The following is a 19,944-nucleotide window of genomic DNA, read 5'->3' as shown; positions in this document are numbered from 1 at the left end:
GGAATTTGATTTTTTCAGGGAGGGGGTTATATTTGAACTGACTAAGCAGGGCTATATCTACAAGACAATGTTAAAAAATCCAAGGTACAATGTTTCTTATTGCAAAGGACTTACAAAAATGTCAAGGTTTACATTATCATAAGAACAATGATTAGAGTCATGAAAATCAAGCCCAAAGTACTCATGTTTCAATTATCATGTCTAAATCTTAACTGGATAATCTCTTCTTCCATTGAACTTGCATTAGTCATCATCATTTATGCTCATCTAAACATGATGCCTATAAAATGTCATCAAAATTCATTGAGCAGTTTATGGGGAATTGGAGGATTTTAAAAACATGTAAAATCCTAAAATAGGTTGTCTCTTTTGCAGAAACTATAACAATTACCTCTAGAAAACATACATAACTTTTCCATGAAATATTATTAAAATACCAAGAGCAGTTTAGGAGGAGTTTTACAAGGTTTTAACATTTAATTTAGACAATTTCTTCTTGCTTTTGTAGTTTTTACATTGTTACCTCCACTTGCTGGTGTTATAGTGTTGACCAATGTTGTTACCGATCTATCTAACAAACAAACACTCATTGTTAGTTTTTTTTTTATTTTGAAGAGTGTTAACATTGCAGTATTGCTTAACAGGCCTACAAAGTAACCTTAAATAGATATTGATACAGTAAACTGTAACAATCACATTTTTATATAAAAAAAAAATCATTGATGTAGGACACCACCCGTTACATTTTTTTTTAAGTTCTTACTGGTGTCAGAACTGAAAATCTGTAAAAAAAAAAAAATCACCTTCGTATACAACTGTTGAAAATAAAAAAAAAAAACAACAAAATATTTGGAAAACAACTGTTTCATCTACCAGACTTTTTAGTTTAGATTTAGTTTTATAATCATAACTAAAATTAAACAAAAAAATATTGATTTTTCACCCATGATCCCCGTCCCAGAAGAATCTAAATTTGTAGCAAATAAAAGAACATCTCATTTCTAAATGCTTGAATTTTAGCCCATTATATTTTCTTCCGAATTCCTGTTTTTTTTTTTTTTTTTAATAACACTGGTTAATTAAGCGAAGCACAAAAAAAAAATACAAAACAATTCAAAAGTTGTGATCAATAACAAGCAAGTCAATTTATACAGAGCAACAATAAACAAAACAAAATGGAAAATTCACGCAATGAGTCCATAAATGTTCAAAAAGGGGGTTTACAACTTTTGCCTGAAATATCAGTTCTAACGTAAAGATATTTTCGACCAGAGGTACAGATACTAATCATGGCACATATGCACATTGCATAGAATGTAGTCATAAAGTTATACATAATAATTCAATATAAAGCCTGTTACAAAATAATCAATCTGTTTTGTTGTTTAGTGTTATACCCATGATTAAAGCATGATGTTAAATAAAAAACGTTTAAAGCATAAAATGTTATTACAGTGAAACCTTTGTCTTTTAAAAGACTGAAAAATTTAGACAAGTGTTTAGTATACCAATGATCAAACTTAAATACACTGTAAAGGGACTTCTTAAAAAATTTGGATTATATAAGTTCTGGATTATCAAGGGTTTGGTTTAGACAGGTTTGGAATTATATAGGGTTTGGTTTAGACAGTTTTTTGATCATTAAGGGTTTGCTTCATACAGGTTTGTGGATTATTAAGGGTTTGTTTTAGACAGGTTTGTGGATTATTAAGGGTTTCGTTTAGACAGGTTTGTAGATTACTGAGAATTCAGTTTAGACAGGTCTCACTGTGTATATATTTTGCACAATAAAACTAAAGCTTCAACAATGAAAAATAAAATGGAGCTCAGTGAAATATTGAACTGTGAAAAAATCAATCAAAAAGTAGTTATTCACTATGATTATTCTTTCGTGAATATTTTAAGGTACCAATTAAAAATTTGTGTTCAGTGTGGAGTTCTACTCCATAATAAATGGTTGTTGTATCTGAGATCTACCTTGTTGCATTTCAATGTAACTTTGTTTTTATGGTTGTTGTCTTCTGGATAATTTTCCCCACATCTCAATTTAGTTGTTTCATTGACAAATTTACACTAAAAAAGTTCCATAAAATTCATTTTCCTTTCAAGAAACAAAACCCAAATTAAAATTTCAATCAAATCTTATAATGCTAGAAATCTGAATTTGATTTTTATTTGAAATGATTTTGTAACAAAAGTAAAAACAAAAAGACAGTTTCTTAATTCATAGCAGGTTTAGTCCTATTATCATTGTATTACATTCTATTCAATTTAATCTAGAAATTGTTTCTTGTAATTAAAGGTACCTCACTCCCGATCATGATTTCAGAAGAAATACATTTTCTGGCTTATCTATAATCTCTAGGACAGTGACATACTTGTTAGTTGATTAACTCATTCAATTTGATTTTTAAAAAAATCAAAAGTTTAAGAAATCTAGTAAAGGTTTCATAAAAATGTCCTCAAAACCTTCTTTATCTCAAATTCTGACCAATCAAAACCCCTGAAATTGAAGATTTGAGGACAAACTCAAGAAATTGAGGAAAATCTTAATTTGAAATTTTGATGAAATCGGACACAGAACCACTAGCTTCGGTAAAAACTAATTGACATAGAGTGAATACATACTACCGGTATGTATGTAGAAAATAATACTTAATTTTCATAAACATGATAAAAACAGAATATGCATAGTTATGAATTAACTCATAACATTTAAAAATGTTTGTATCAAAATATAGTTAAATTTTTACAAAGTAAAAATATATATTCTCAAAAATGTGCACCAAGATATATATTTCATAATGACATTATTCAAAGTTAACCAAATCACACATTTTACAAAACATAGCACTTTCATTGTAATTGTCACATGATCAACCTAGAACAGTCACATGATCATACCCTGCTCACAATACCAGGGTACATTAGTTATATCATCTAGCTCCTGAACGTAGAGAAACTGTTCCCCCTGACTTGGACTTCTGTGTAGGTCAAGAGGTTTATTGTTACCATCCAGCAATATAAACTTTGTGACATTCATCTGGCCCTGGATCTGATAGAGAGTAAAATTGGTTTTATATAAATATTTAAAACAAACCACACCAAACCAAACTGAAAAAATTATAAATAACACTTACTGCAAAAAAATAATTAAAATTTTCAAAAGCCTAGTACAATGTATTAAAAAAAATAAACAACTACATAACTTGAACTTAATCTTTCACTAGTCCCTAAACTGATGACTTGTCTGAAAAAAAAAACAGACATTTTTAAAGGATCATAACTTTATTTACTAGACAAGACTGCAAATATTTCTTTATAGTAATGAATTGCCTACTACTATTTGTCTTCCAAAGACAATGTTAGAAAAAAAATAGGAATGGTACAAGCTGCACAAATTTTTTCAATTAGTCAAAGCAGTCCAGTAGCAATAGAAAATTAATAGCCAAAATCAAAATCTGCTAGGTCCAGGGCATCAGACACACACTGTCATTTAGTTATTTGACCAGTATAATGTAAAATAGAGAATAGCAGACTCAATAACAGATCATCAAGACTGAAAGACAATTACATCCCCATATTCGTCAATAATAAAAATACATGTACTTACATAATCTGAGCACTCATTCTGTATGATTTCTTTCCACGATTGTTGGACTGTGCAGCCAAATATCTCCATTGTGAAGGTTTTCTCAGATTCTTTGTGATGAATCATCACTCGTATCCCATGGGCTGAAATAAATAACATACTTATGAGCTTATGTCCAATAGTAATACCCCTACAACCCAAATTTAATTCATGATATAAACCGATTTATCAAACATTAAGTTGTTGGGCCAAGTCCAAAATCAAATCCCATAACAGCACACCTAAATTCAAGCTTGTATAAAATATCAAAGACATACAGAAACATTTCATGCATACAAGTATATAAGTAGGTCTTCTCATGAAAACCAAATTAGACTTACCATTTGTTGCTGCATTGAGGTAATTTTCATTTACATAGGCCATGCTGGCATCCATATCATCATCATCTCCCAGCCCAAACTCTACCACTGGTTGATGGTGATTGTCCTGTTAAAATAAAAAAACCCACTAATGCTTTCATCATGATCCACTGATAGATCTCAATGAGACCATATATTGTGGACTTACTTTTATTCTTCAATCAGGTAGCAATTTTTGTGGTTTAAATGTTTTTTTTTAACCTATTTGAATTCATGGATTAACGGAAACATGTAAACTGCAAAAATAAATACCAATTCTTATATGAAGTCCTACAAATGCCAAACAATATATAAACCATTATACCTACCACTCTGCAATTCAGATGAAGAAATAGTCACTTTTGTCATGAATAGAAAAAAATCATGTTAAGTATGGTGTTATACTCATTTACACATGGCTAAAGCTCTGTATAAAACACCTAACCCATGTATACACCATACTTCACAAATAAATTAATTCTTCAACAAAAGAAGATTCTTCCACACTAAACAAGAGAATGGATACTGCTTGATAGTTGACTGGTGAGAAGGAATTCTAATGTGCATCTTCAAAATGGCATTAATCCTGTTTAAAATATACCCTCTGTTTATATTGGCATACCCTGGACAATCTGGAAACAAATACCAGTAGGCCAATACCAGAAGGCCAAGAACTTTTGCCTAGACACTGTAAATGAATAGGCCACACATTAAAAAAAAAAGCTAATATTACACAGCAGGCCTTACATGGAATCCTCAAGGCAAAAAGAAAAACAGGTAGACCATACAATGCCAGAGGAAGAGATTTAGAGGTAGATATAAAAAATGGGGAAAAACTGGGGCAGACTGAACAGCTCAGGACAGGGTCATAAAGAGACAGTCATACAAAAGACTTTTTTACATTTTGTTAGTCACTGACTGCTTCACAGGCAAGAACACTGCTTATAAGAAATGTGGTGAGAAATACAATGTAGTTGAATGCAAGCTGTTTCCACTATGAGCAAGCATGTTTAAGATCATTTTGTTCAGCATATTGGTCTAGTACAAAGTAGGGTTTGAACAATCAACTTCAGTCAAAAATGCATGAAATATCTGCCAATGGTCATTTAAATCATTCAGCAATAATAATCTTGCTCCATGAACATCCACTAACCAAAACATCATAATCAGTTGAACAAAGAATTGCATTTACAAGGTACACAAATGAAAGGACCAACAAGGTAACTTATCATTTTAGATTGTAGGATATAATAAAAATTTATAAATCTTGACTTTGTAATTATCCTTAAAACATTATAACACATCTCAGGACCAGAAATTTTTTTCACTGTGTTAGGAGTCAAGGTTGTAAAATATTGGAATTGTCATTTATAGAAATTATTAAAATGTTGTCAGCTATGTGTGAGTCTGGAATATTTGGGTTTCAGAGTAGAGCAACTCCAATGTCAATGCTTTATGCAATTTTCCAAGCTATGTGTTTCAAATCATAGCAATGCCATGGGTAAAAACTTACTATATCTGGTGATGTGCTTAACTCAGCTCCATGACCACTTGTATTAGAAATCTCATCCATTAGTCTCTCTGAAAAAAAAATAAACAGATATAAAACAATAATGTCATATCACTGCAAAGAATATAAAAATTTATTGCACACTTGAAGGAGATAAGGACTGAGGCCAACAGGAGAGGTCAGTATCTTGTATAAGTGTGCCATATAATATGACAGTGCATTTCATGAAGTAAGATAATTGTTTTATTACATTTAACTGCTTTATTTTTGCATAGTAATATCATGTTGCATGATTATTTCCATGAAGTGAAAGACTTTTAAATAGCCTTGACATTTTGTGTTATTTTTAAGTAAGTGATTGTCTCTATTCTGAGACAATCAAAATTATTGTGTTACTGATATTCTGATGTAGAGGCAACAAGAAACAATTTTTTTTCATAAGCAAAAAGAATTAAAATGTTCAGATTCTAGAGGTGTGGGGAAATATATAAAAGACGTTTGCATGAAATTAAAAGTGAGAATTTCAATATTAATTACCTTCCATACTTTAGAATTAGTAATTTAAACATATAAAAAAAACTCCCCTGCAGTAGTATTTCCAAAGTTAACCATTCATACTTTTGCCCTACATAAATTCATCAAAATAACTTCCTGTTTACAATATGTTTAATACAGGCAACTTAATCAAAATCTAAACCTTCAATTCAAGTACCAGTCTTTTTAAGAATGATGCAAATTCTGTAATATATGATAACCCCCTCCCCTCCCCCCCCCCCCAAAAGCTACACATTTTCACTTTTGTATCAACTTGCTTTATAAGTCTATATAACAAAATGTATAAACATTTATTCAAATCTGTCTGCTCTTAGAAGATAATGCACATTGAAAATCCAACAGATTCTATTCTAATTTAGAATCAATTACAGAGTTATCTCCCTTAATTTTGATTTCCACTGTACATTCTACACAATTTTCATCTCCTAAGAACAAGAATTATATGAAAAGCAACTTGTTAATTTCTGTTTCCTTTAGCATGTTAAACAAAATATCAAAAATAGAAATACATGTATGTAGGCTTTCCAACCATGAATCGCACTTTGCATGATTCTTATCAGGAGTGCTACTTAAAAAAAAATCATTCGAAGGAAGCTTCCTTTGTCCTTAGCTTTCCATATTATCAAAAAGGGGTTTGAATTCATGGCTTTATAACTTATATCAACAGTTTATAATTCTTTGTATCTCCTTAAGCAGAGTAATTTAAAAACAGAATAACAGCAGTATTGATTTCAAGACAGAAAATATTTCACAGTGAATCCAAAAGGGTAAAATTTGATATTCTGTTGAGATTTTCAAAACTGATGTAATTGTGTTTATTGGTGACATCACTCTTGAAATTGATGTACTGTCATTGAAATCACCAATACTTTTAAGGTATCATAGCAATAGTATGACATATGAGATAAAAAAAAGTATCAGGTGGTAAGAAAAATGAAAAGCATAATAAAGTTGCCAATAAAGATGTAGATCTTACCATATTCTTCCAAATGTTGACTCAGTGATGAAGACAATGCTCCAGAGTTCTCTGTGCTTCCATGGGAAGAAGACTTTGACAATCCGCTTGCCAATAAATGGCTGCTATTTGACTTGGAAGGCGTCTGAAAAGGTGGAGGTTTTTGTGTCTGGGGAGTGTAGTAAGGCGCAGTTGGTGGAATTGGTGAGGTATTTGACTGTATATCAGCAGTATTAGGACTTGGTTTTGTATTCACAAGTTTTCGCCGCCTGCTTGCTGGACTTAGATCTAAATACAGTTTTGTTGGTGTTGTTCTTCTAGTATTGTTGTTTGAGTTTCCAAGAAAAAATTTGTTTTGCAATGTATTGGGAGTGGTAAGTAATTGTATGCCTTCACCAGAGCCGAACATATCATCTTCAGAAAAGTCATCTTCCTCTTCAATGGAAAACATTGAAGAGACAATGGAGGGTGAAGTTGAAGTAGGTCTTTGAAAAATCTCTGTTTTTGATGACTGCCCAGGAGGAGATGGCATAGAAGCGGTGGATAGAGCAGCAGTACCTTGAGGTGAAGAAATCGTTGTTGCTATCAAGGTAGACTTTTCAGAATCTTTGCTGTCGCTTTGCTCTGTTGACCCAGACATGACCTTCAATGTGACCTTTTCAGATGATAAAGATGAACTATCTTTAAAAAGTGTCAAGTTAGGGACTTCTAGAGATGACTTTGTGTGATTAGGTAGTTTTGAAATATGATCAAAGATTTTTTCCTGTTGTATTTCAGAGCTTTCAGTTTGGCTGCTAAGTTGGCTGTCAAAAGATCTGTTGTGAGATTCTGACCGTGATAATTGAGAATTAAGAACCCTTTCATGGTGATCCTCTACAACCTGTTCCCTCTCCTGCTTATCTTGTTTCTCTTTTTCTGTTAAATTTTCCTCCTTACTGAAAAGTAATTGAAATACTGGCAAAATAGATTGAGGATTTTCTTCAAAATCTAGATCGCTAAAACTCTGCTCAGTATCCGATGATTGCTTCTCAGTGGATGATTCCCATTCTTGCAACCCAGCTTGATTGATAGTTATTTCTCCACTATCAATAAGGAACTGTTGTAAAGGGTCATTTGGAGGTTCTTCTTCCCGAATAGCAACATCATCTGGAAGAGAGACACCAAGATCTAAAGCAATTTTTCTGATATCCAACGAGGAAATTTTACAATTTTCAGTATCACTTGGTTCTTCATTTTCAACAGGGCATCTTCTATTTTCTTCCTTTCTCAAAGAAAGCTGAGCATCACTGATATCTATACTTTTAAGTTCTTCCTCAATTTCACCTAAAATTTTTAATTCTTCCTTCAAATCTGATTGTTGTAGTTTAGTGGCATCATTAACATGGTGCACTGAGGACATTAATGTGGAGTATAAAATGTCTGGACCAAACCCATCTGAAAAAAAAAAGTACATGTTGAATGCAACTAAAACTTACATAACTCATTTTTACCTTACTTAAAAGAGATTAAAAAAAACATTTGCACCCATAAAACATAACATAAGAGACTTCTGCTACTGCTAATTTAATTTCAGTTTTGTGTGAGTTTTTTAAGGTTAATTTATTTTTCGACTGTTATGCTTTATTCCTGTCTGTTTGAAATAACCTCAATGCCCGTGGTGCACACTTAAAAATAACCTACAGGTTATCTAGTGCGAACTGCATTATTGAGTTTATTTCTTCTCAGACCGAAAAATATAAGTTATTCCTTTAACATTGTATCTAGTACAGATGATACACACACATTTCCATCTATAATTACCAGATTTACATTTCAGATGTTGGACACTTAACAAAAAAAAAAGGGGGTGTCTAATGGGACATGAATGATACCCAGCCATTTTGTGTTGTATTGAATATCCACTGACAAAGGGAGTAAAAAATCGAACTCAAATCCTTTAATATTCAAAGAAAGATAACTCCAAGTCATAAACAACTTGAGTCTGGGATAAGTACAACCTAAATTAGCCAAACATTTGTGTAAATAATCCAAGCAAACTAAAATTCACACTTGATCTGTAATTTATGATAAGCAATTACTACCCAAATTTTGAAAAAGTCATTTAACATCTCCTATAGTTACCAGATGAAAACTATTTGGGGTGGACATTATGACATAAGGCCTTGCCACTTTGTGTGGTGGGGTATAAAGAGTACAACTTGGCACATCATTGTTTACTTTTTGACTTCATTATTAGATTTAAAAAATATACTGCTGACATTTAAGGTAGTGCATTTATCTAATTAAAATAGGTTTATTCATGAGTATTTTGGAATATTGTCTGGGGTATTATCTAAAATCATACAAGCTTGTAACCCAAGTATAAACAAGGTATAGTTCTAGTGCAGATTACTGCTTAAAATTTGTTAAAATGTCATTTTTGTAATCACTGACATCATGAATTGAAAGCACTAGTAGAATATTGCACACAGCAATTAGGGTGTTTTCCTGTGATATTTAGTGTATACAGAAATACAGTATTCTTACTGCAGTTAGATACCTACCAATTAACTTGAAAGCCTTGTGTCCGAGGAGTTCTTCTGGACCAGGTCTCAGAGATGGGTCCTTCTCAAACCCTTTTTTAATCAGGTCATAGATATCTGGTTCAACATTACCAGGGATGTCTGGTGTTTGTTCTATGATCTAAAAGGTTCAGTGAACAAAATGGTATAAAAATGATAAAAGAAAAGGTATGAGTCCAATTTCTTGAATTTCGTTGCATCACTTAGAATATCTGGATATACATGTACTATAAATTCAGAGGTAACTTTTTTGCTGTTAATAAGAATTTCAATTTAAGTCTCTTTTACAATATCTAGAATATTTCCCTTTATAATGAAATATTATCTATGTAAACAGACAATATGAAACAAACATCCCCCAACCTAAATGTTGTGATCAGTATAATAATTGATTAATTTATAGTAATTAAATCAATAAAAAAAATTTTTTTTTGACATAAGAAATCAGCAGCCGATTGCCAAGAAATATTCTATTCCTACTTACAACATAAAGGAGAGCACCAAGGTTTGGATATTTCCTAACCCATGGTGGATACCCAGTCAGCATATGGTAGAATACACAGATGGCAGACCACAAGTCGGACTTGTATCCATGACCTTCTCCTCTTGCCTTCTCAGGACTGAATACAATCTGAGAGCCACTAGTTGTTGAACCTCGCTTGTCTTTGGCGCTGGTGTGTTTTCTTGCAACTCCAAAGTCAGTAACCACAATATCTTGAGTTCCACTACGTACCAGGATGTTATCAGCTAAGAAAAGGGAGATAATCATGTTTTACCATTAATACCACAATGGGGGGGGGGGAGTTGTAAATATTAGGGTGTCTTTTTTATATTTTTGACAAAAATTCATGACCAAGTAAGTAGTTATAACATCTTAAATGCCACTGCTTTCTATAGAAAGGGAGGTAATCATAGTACGTTTTAAAAACTTTCATGCTTTTTAATTTTATTAGGGAAAACTTAGTTTTATTTTGCAGCACAAGCCTTACCCAGAAAATATTTTTTTTTTTTTTAATTTTCTGATAAATCACACTTCCAGAATTTACACCTTACCCTTGAGGTCTTCATGGATGACATATTTTTTCTGTAGATACATCAAAGCTTCTAGTATTTGTTTAAGGTAGTTCAATGCTGTCTTCTGACTAAGTCTCCTACTTAGTGACCTCTGTTGGTTTATTGTCTCAGTCAGACATCCACCTGTCAATAAAAGACACTTGATATACATGGTGCTACTGAAGAATTATCTGCCAGAAATGGATGTAAAGAATGACCAGAAATATATAATATCAAAGGAAGTCCTGGTGGTCACAACAACATTATTCTCATTGCCAAAAAATAAAAATTTCCAAGCAAAACAACTAAACAAGCATAGATTAAATTTGTATAAAATTCAATTGATAAGAAATTTCTAGAGCATACAATTCCTGGTTTATAAATATTTTCACAAAGAATTTTTAATAAAAGAAATACAACACTCATCACTACACTTTCTAATTATAAGTATGATTTAGTGCTAAGATATATTTTTGCTTTAATAATACTTCTATAGATTATGATAATTGATTCAATCTTTATATGTGTAATCACATAATTAATATTTGTAAGGTATCAAAAACCCCAAAAATAATCCGGAGTGTAACACCTAGATATTAAACACATTTGTCATGTCATTAGATTAACAGAATAAAATTGTGCATAAAAAAGAACAGCTATAAGATTCCTACCATCAATAAACTCCGACATGATATATATTTTCTCGCCACGTCTCAGTGTTCCTATCAACTGTACAATGTTCTTATGTTGAAGTTCACTCCAGATTTCTAATTCCTTCACTTCATACTTAGAAATATGAATCTGAAAATACATGAAATCAATAAAACTCTGAAAGTTATATAATAGTGTTTTTTGTTTTACTTTTGTGACCTGTGACTTGTCAGAAGTAACACAGATAAGGATTAACACAATTTTATGATGGGCCTTATTTACTATACACAAAAATAAGAATTGATATATAATTCAAAAAATAATGCCACTAGTTTGTTACCACAAAAACAAAATCTCATTTTAAAATGTTCATAATTACAGGCGTCAGATAATTTCTTGATGTCATAAAAGTAAAAATCATATTTAAACACATACAAAAGTACTCTGAACACAATTGCCTATTAAAAAAAAAAAGAAATCTCATTTAACATTAAATAAATGATTCAATTTTCCATTATATTAAATGAAATACAGCTTACCTTTTTGATACAGAATTTGAAATCTGTAGTAAAGTCCATGGCTAAGTGACATTTGCCTGATGTACCACTACCAAGGTGTGATAACCTGACCCATTGAAAGTTCTTACTATATCGGGTCTTTAAAATCTTAAGACGATCCTAAAATTTTCAAACAATGAAATTCATGAGCAATATGACAGGAATAAACTGCTGGCAGCTAAGACAATGCATGAGATAATGATATTATTCTTCGTTTTCTTTTATGCTCAATAATTATTATCAAAATATTTGTGTTATGAGAGGCAAATCTTTGGCCATTGAGAGTCTAGCAATGGTTTTCACTTCCATAACATCATGTAACTGTCATTAAACTTAAAAATGATCTAACTAAACTAAAATTTTCGGTACATACTTAAAAAAGTGTATATGATGAGTTTCAAATTATTTCCAGTTAAGATAGCAGATACAAACAAGTATATCCAACATATATTATCATACAGACAGACAAACATAAAGTAACAGTCCTGATAAAAATCATGCAAAATGTGATTCACGGTTGGAAAGCCTAGATATTTTTGGTACTTTAAAATGTTATAAAAAACAGAATTAACATGTTGTTTTTCATATAACCATTTTCTTATGAGCTAAAATTACTACTTAATATTTCAGCCAAAGCACCTTATTTACTTATATGAATGTTCTGCAGCCTTTCAAGAATTAATTGGTCACATGGTTTAAAATATCACTGAATATAACTCGATGTCATTAATACCTGGTATACAGGTAGTATAACTCCTTCTTCTCTGGAATCTTTCTTTCCATTTATTAACTGGTTCTTGTTATTAAACCAGATCCTAGCAACAGCCAGTAAGATCTGTCTCTCCCCATATACTACATCCTTTATCCCAGGAATGCCTGTTGGTCTGTCCACTAAGGACTGGTACCGTTCCCACATTTGTGATTGCTGTCGATTGATTGGAATACTCTTGTAATCATTTTGTTCTCCCAAACCAAACACATAACTTGGTAGTGAGATGTACTCACTGCCATTCGTTGATAAATGTTCCAATGAACTATCTTTGGCTGTAGGAAGTGAGTTGTTAGCTATCCCATCACTTTCAGACATAGACCTTGCATAAATAAAATCTGCTGCTGCACTTTCTCTAGGGCTACCAATGGTTTCAAAGCTAAACCCAGGAGATCCATCTTTGGGAGAATTAAGCTTCAATTTTGGATCTGGAAGTAAGGGATGGTCTGTGCTATCAGTACAAATATCCCTTGGTAGCCTCGCAGAATATGGGGCAATTCCTAAACTAGAAAACCTTGACTGAGGTAGAGAGGATGGTCCAATATTAATCTGGCCCTCCGGTAGCAGTCTCTTTGGCAGGTTCGTGGTCATAACAACAGTGCCATCAAGCTTTCTCATCATAATTGGTTCAGAGCGAGAGCCACTTTTATTTGTAGATTTCCTTGGACTTGTTAATCCCATTTGTACTCCTCCTTCGGGAATACTTTCAAGTACTGTAGGACGAGTTACTGTGCTTAGACGAGCTCTGCCCGGTGCATGAACTGAGGGTAATTTACCACTTGCAATACTACCCACACTGCTTAAGCTACTTAAACTGCTGAAAGCATCATCATCCTCAGTGTCAGGGTTGGCAAACCTTGCTAGGTTTTTCTTCAACTTTCTCCACACTTTTTCATGATGGTCAAAAGTTATTTCTGCTCTTTTGATCTTGACACATATAATGACAGGACATGTGACTTCTGAAGTGAAGCTGTCTGACAGTCCACAGATGGAAACATGCTTCTGAATCAATCTAAACATGGTTAAACAGGTCTGACAGGAAGCCTGATGAAATCCCACAGTGCAAGATCCAAAATGGCAGATGAGAGCAGAAAGGTGACTACAGATGTAGCAGTTGGTTGTCTCCCCTGCTGACTTGACCTGCATACTAGTCATCAGACAAAGATTGATCTCATCAAAGATGTCAGGAGGTACTTTCTACAAATAGTTAATATACATCAATGGTGGGGTCCAGAGGTTTAACGACTCCCTTCTGTTGGAAAATTTGTAGGTAAATTTTATCTTGTAATAATTTTTTGCAAAAATGAGCATATTATAGCCCGAAACCCCCTATCATTAATTTAAGGATGAGCTCTCTCCTTTTTAAAATAAAATCAATGGATATGCCTCTCTACATTTATTGAATTAAATGTATTCAGAATGCAGATTTATTGTATTAAATAAAGTAAACAAAAAATACAACTTAGAAAAAAAAATTAATGTATGTTTAAAATCTTTCCAATTTATGCTTTCCTATAAATTGGTCAATTATGAATTTGTAGTTTTCCCAAACTTTTCAGTTTCAATGTTTTTTTTGGGGTTTTTTTTTGGTTTTTCATTTCAGTCTCTGTAACTTATCATTTTAGTTCCAGTTAATTCGTACTGTGTTTTGTGTACCTGAATGCTTGAACCCAATGGCATGTGTCAGGTATTCATGTTTCCCCACAAAAATACTTTCAAATTCCTCTATTCCCTAAAACATGAAGATAACAGACCCCTTAAAATTGATACATGTATCTCAAAGTTGAAAAAAAACACAAATTTTGCAGCAACCAACAATATACTTCTAATACTGTAAACATATTTATTTTCATGGAATCTTTCAAATAAATATACTCATGGTATTGATTTTTTGTGGTTTTTTAAAGTTTCTAAGTTTATCAAAACGTTTAATTACCAATTCATCATTTTCATTCAAAATGAGGCCAAGCAGGTCAATCAATCCAGATTCACCTCCTTGTACACTGCCATGCTTTCTCCTGTACTTAAAATTGGCTACCACTTCAAGATTTCTGGTGACTCTGTCTTCATTCTTATTACTATGGTTACCATCACCTTTTGGTGGATTTTCCTACAAAATTGGGTAAGACAGTTTTATCCTACTGAATGTAGATAAAGGTGTTTAAAAGAATAAAATTGTGTAGAAGATAAAGTCTCCTTCAAAAGTGTGGTTAATGGGATATAATTATTTCATTTTTGCATAAACTGTTGTGTTTGCACGATTTGCAAACTTGAGTGCAAACAAAAAAATATTTTGGGTAAAGTATTGAAATTTTTTTACCTTTGAACTTATAAAATATAAAGCTAAGTGAAAAGTTATTAAGAACAAAGGATTTTTTTGCCTAACAACAAAGTAACCTACATTTTCATCTTTGTCTTTTTCATCATCATTTCTTCTTCCTTGTTTTTCTTTCTCTGTTTCTTCTTGTTCATCTGATCTCTGACTTCCATGGCTGTTCTGTCTGTCTGAATCACTCTCTGCCGTTTCATTCCAGGAGTTATCTCCCCTACCATTTGGGGCGTCTGGGTTGAAATCACCTAGTAGAATAAGAGTACTTATACAATTGAATACAATTATGCTCATAACTATCATAGTAAAATACTGTGAAAGTACTTCAATTTGTGGATACCAATTTTCGTGGGTCAGGGAAGAAATACAATTTCGTGGATTCTTGAATTTGAGTGTTTAAGTGTTTTCAGTGTACACATCAACAGAAATCTATTAATCATTGGAAACCAAATTTCATGGATTGGTCTACTCACAAAAACCATGAAAATTGGTTCCCAATGAAAAACAGTACTTTCACAGTAATACACATTTCATCAGGTATTAAATTTTGAAGTTGAAATTGTCTGAATCAGAATCACGAAAAAACGTGAAACCATTACCAAATGAACCACTATACATGTACATGTATGACATCTTGTTATTTTGTTATACCTTTGCATGTCCTAGTCTTGTTAACAGTGGCTTTAAAAGGTGGCCAGAGTCCAGACCATAGAAAACAATCAGTCATACAATCTTTGAAGCCATCAAATCCGTACCATAAACGTTTTGAAAATGAAAATTCTGAATTAGATTTTCTTGTTGATTTTTGTTTCGTTTTCTCTATCCCTTGTTCCATGTATGGTAATTGATATTTTCCATTTGTTATAGATTTCATTTCTACAGTTTCTAAGTTAAATTGATGAGACAACAATTCATTAGCAATGTTTTCAAGTTCTAGTAATTTAGCCTTTAAGAAGCAGAAATCTACATCAAAGTTTTTGCAGAGTATCAGATTTTCAGTGTGACCACTTTTTTCCACATGTTGATTATCATTCCTATTGTCCATCTCAATTTCCTGTTCTTTGAACTCAATAGAAAGGGCTTCCTTATCCAATCCTCCATAGTCTTTCTCCCAAATGTTATTTTTACTTGTTTCTTCCTTTTTCTGTACTTCCTCTTTCTCTTCAACAGGAATTATTTTTTCCTCCTGCTCCTTAGAGCAATCAACTTGGTAATGATATTCATCTTCAGTTTCAGTTTTGCTTTCAGGGCCATAGGTATGTTGTATAGCTGCTAGTTCTGTTAAAATCTGTTTCATTGTGATCGTTCCATTTTTAAACAGATGTATCAGAACATCTGGGATACTGAGTTCCACTTTTTCAAGGACTTTCCTACAAAATATAACAATATTCATGGAGCAATAAAAAAACTGATGGGTAAAAGTTAAACCATGTAGAGACGTCATGTACCATAATCTAAGTACATGGTCTAAACATGAACCAGAGATGATCTACATACACAATTTAACAAAAGGAGTTTGAATTACATATAAAAATCTGAAAAAACAAGACATAATGCAAAGAAAATATGAACTCCCAAACACAAACACAAAAAAAAGAAAAAAAGAATGACATCAGGTGCTCTAGAAGGGTAAACAAAACCTGTTTTATTGCAAGTAAGTAAAATCTGGTAAGTGTCTAGATCAAATAATGAGCTCCAGAAGAGCTTCAGCTATTGTAAAAGAACTTTTTCATATTGGGACACAAATTTTCAATCTCACCACAAATTAAAATTCCCAACATGCAAAATTTCCAATGATGCATAATGACATAATAATTCCACTAACAAATGTATAACAACACAGTAAGAACATTGATGTCCTCATATAAAAAAAACCAACAAATGAAGACACTATAAAAAAAACTATTTTAACTGATACTCATGAATAAAATACCACCATAATAACAGAACTACTGTAAACATATTTGTATTAATTTTCAGGGTGTACTTATTATCATTTTGCTGGTAACAACATGCTGGTAAAAAATAGTAATAGCTAAATTAATTTTTTGACAGTATATAAAACTTAAAAACTTTCATAACTGCAAAAATTAATACTTATGAATATGTTCATTTGACAGAGTCCAAGAAGATAAATATACAAAAGTGACACTAACCATTCTACACATCCATGTTTGGTGAAATTTTTGGATAAGCTTTCTAGAATCTCATCTTTGGACAGGTCTCCCTTCTCAGGGACAAACTCTTCATTCTGAACAGGTGGGTAACATGGTTCCTTAACATTGGTCTCACTGTCACACCTCTGACGACTCCTGTAAAAATAACACAATTATATAGACAATAACAGAGACCTAACAAATAACTGACAATCAAAAGAGACTAATAATCTAGGGAAATTCCTAGAATCAATCAAGTAATTAGAGTTAAATCAAGGGAAAAATCCTAGAATCAGTCAAGTTATTACAGTCAAATCAAGGGGAAAATCCTAGAATCAGTCAAGTTATTACAGTCAAATCAAGGGAAAAATCCTAGAATCAGTCAAGTTATTACAGTCAAATCAAGGGAAAAATCCTAGAATCAGTCAAGTTATTACAGTCAAATCAAGGGGAAAATCCTAGAATCAGTCAAGTTTTTACAGTCAAATCAAGGGAAAAATCCTAGAATCAGTCAAGTTATTACAGTCAAATCAATAGAAAACCCAAGATATTTAAGGACTGAAATTTTGATCCTCAGCAGACACATAATGGCAACCATAAAACAATAGATCACTTTTCTTTGTCTAAGTGTATTTCCCTGTACCTGTGTATAATGATGTTCTGGGGTCAGTTGCAACCTGCCCTGTGGTGTGATGGTTTCCTCAATGTTCATTGATGACCTTGGGCTGACATTTTCATACCTGTGGGGTTGTTGTCTCTTTGACATATACATCATACCTATTCTCATCACATGTATATATCTGATACATGTATATAATTTAGGATAAATTCAATAAGTAGCATGAATCAATGTGCGTTAAAAAATCTCACTGCTTTAGAACAACAATGTATATGTATTATCAACAATCTTCTAACCCCTAAATTTTCACATCCCTTCTTCTCTTTGTTTTTCTTCTTTTCAAACATGATATTTTTCTTCATAATTTAAAAATACAATTCAATTTTAACCCTTCCATTAAAGACTTAAGTATCTTTTTCACCTCATTACACAAACTTGAACTTTGACCTATGTATACATGAAAGGCAGTCACAGGACTTTTACCTGAAAATATTTCTTTCCTGTGTCTCCGTACTTTCCCACAATCTGTTGGAATCAACCTGTACCATCTCAGGTTCTCTCCCTTTATCATGACAGCTTTCTATTTCATCCAATGCTCTATATATTTTTTCCTTCAATGGATGTGCCTCCTTATCCGCTTCTTGATAAACAGATTTTTCCTTTTTCATTTCATCTTCAATGTATTTTTCAGTGACCTCCTCTTTTGCCCTTTCTTGATGATACTTTCTATGAAGAGACCTTGAGTTATTTGAAAAGGAAGGTTTCAAATGTAACAGCATTTGTACTTGTTGCTCCTTGTTCTTTGAATTATTATTCAAATCCTTTCTTTCTTCATTGGAAATACTCTTACTATAGCTAGTAGTATAAAAACATGTTCCCTTTGAAGTGTCTGATGGCTGTTCATAATTTCCATTGTGGAGGCTATTTGCACTCCTTTGTTTTATGAATTGGAGGTCTTGATGACTGCCTCTATGTCGATTTTTAGAATTCTTTTTGGTTCCTGACCTCCTTTCCAAAGCCTCTTCCATGTTAGATGAAAACTCAGTCCATTCCCCCAACTGTGATCTACTTGGGTCGAAACTTTCCATGGAGTTAAGTCCCATTTTCTAAAATCAGAAATAAAATCAGATATTTTTAACTATCCCAAAGTATTCTTCTGTTACTGAATATACAATTACAATAAAATAATAATTCTTACCCAGCTTAATGTTGCAATTTTTTGTAAAATTTTTAGAAAATTTTATCTTAATATTTTTTTCAGTATTAACCTATCTTTCTAATCTCTCAAGAATTTTCAAACTGGAATATTATCACAAAAGTTGACTTTTGGTCCATGTAATCTAAACCTTAAGACACTCAGAGATTTTAACAAACCAAATGACTAAGTTGGTTACAAAGATCTAAAGTCTTTATACACTGACAATGGAGGATGCAGTGAAGACATCTAAACCTTAAGACACTCAGAGATTTTAACAAACCAAATGACTAAGTTGGTTACAAAGATCTAAAGTCTTTATACACTGACAATGGAGGATGCAGTGAAGACAAATAAATGTAACCTTTGAACGTTTACTGCTTCATGTGACATTATCAGTAACAACAACAACATACAGTGCTCCACTGTAATAATGTCACCTTTGTAAATTAGCAGCTTATGTGACATAATCAACAATAAAATAAAATTAATTTAAAAATATAACCACAATTTCCCTTTTCCATGCATGAAAAAAGAAAAATCATGATTATGTTTAATAAATAACATATAGCTAAGAGGTTGATTGAGCAATTTGTTACCCTGAGAAAATTGTTTTCAATGTGAGGCGTAGCTGAGGGTGAAAATGTGTTTTTAAACTCTCTATCATCCTCTGTGTTATTTATTTTATTATACTGAAAATTTGATTGTCATTCTTTTTTCCAATTTAAATCATAACAATCAGTTTTGTATGTTTGTCTAATGTCTCTATTTTCTTTCATTAACATTTTTAATTTTCTTTCAAGTTTGCATTTATTTCAAAATGTAAAGGTCCACTGTAAATACCCCCCTTTTTTCTGACCTTTATTCCATGTAATAGTGAATACAGTAACAGGAGGTCATTACATGGCAGAATTGACCAAAAAAAAACACCAACAATTCACAAAACAAAACAAAAAAAGTCAACAATTCAGTGTATGAAAATTTTACAACAATGACGTAATTCTCATTTGAACACTTTCTTTCTCAATCACTAATTAATTTGAC

At 32.2% G+C, this 19,944-nt stretch overlaps 1 protein-coding gene across 9 annotated transcripts in view; it reads right to left on the bottom strand.

Annotated features, from left to right (window-relative positions):
* Nucleotides 1-589: 589 nt before the first annotated feature.
* Nucleotides 590-19,944, bottom strand: part of LOC148603598 (uncharacterized) — a 37,098-nt gene continuing 17,743 nt past the window's right edge. For all 9 annotated transcript variants that reach the window (XM_088553803.1, XM_088553801.1, XM_088553808.1 and 6 more), the window contains 16 exons: nucleotides 18,189-18,811; nucleotides 17,087-17,242; nucleotides 15,582-16,300; nucleotides 15,003-15,178; nucleotides 14,538-14,711; nucleotides 12,566-13,798; nucleotides 11,815-11,952; nucleotides 11,296-11,425; nucleotides 10,625-10,768; nucleotides 10,056-10,318; nucleotides 9,554-9,692; nucleotides 7,032-8,444; nucleotides 5,504-5,571; nucleotides 3,973-4,078; nucleotides 3,614-3,735; nucleotides 590-3,055 (listed from right to left, as the gene is read on the bottom strand). In XM_088553803.1, the coding sequence (XP_088409929.1) occupies nucleotides 2,891-3,055; nucleotides 3,614-3,735; nucleotides 3,973-4,078; nucleotides 5,504-5,571; nucleotides 7,032-8,444; nucleotides 9,554-9,692; nucleotides 10,056-10,318; nucleotides 10,625-10,768; nucleotides 11,296-11,425; nucleotides 11,815-11,952; nucleotides 12,566-13,798; nucleotides 14,538-14,711; nucleotides 15,003-15,178; nucleotides 15,582-16,300; nucleotides 17,087-17,242; nucleotides 18,189-18,811 (5,769 nt within the window). In that variant the 3' untranslated portion in view covers nucleotides 590-2,890. The remainder of the gene's footprint in view (nucleotides 3,056-3,613; nucleotides 3,736-3,972; nucleotides 4,079-5,503; nucleotides 5,572-7,031; nucleotides 8,445-9,553; nucleotides 9,693-10,055; nucleotides 10,319-10,624; nucleotides 10,769-11,295; nucleotides 11,426-11,814; nucleotides 11,953-12,565; nucleotides 13,799-14,537; nucleotides 14,712-15,002; nucleotides 15,179-15,581; nucleotides 16,301-17,086; nucleotides 17,243-18,188; nucleotides 18,812-19,944) is intronic.

The sequence above is a fragment of the Perna viridis genome, chromosome 11 (assembly GCF_037379345.1).
Source record: "Perna viridis isolate PV_CMFRI_1.1 ecotype Kerala chromosome 11, ASM3737934v1, whole genome shotgun sequence".
Classification (NCBI taxonomy): domain Eukaryota; kingdom Metazoa; phylum Mollusca; class Bivalvia; order Mytilida; family Mytilidae; genus Perna; species Perna viridis.
The sequence above is the reverse complement of the archived record's forward strand: the minus strand, read 5'-3'. Positions and strand labels throughout refer to the sequence as shown.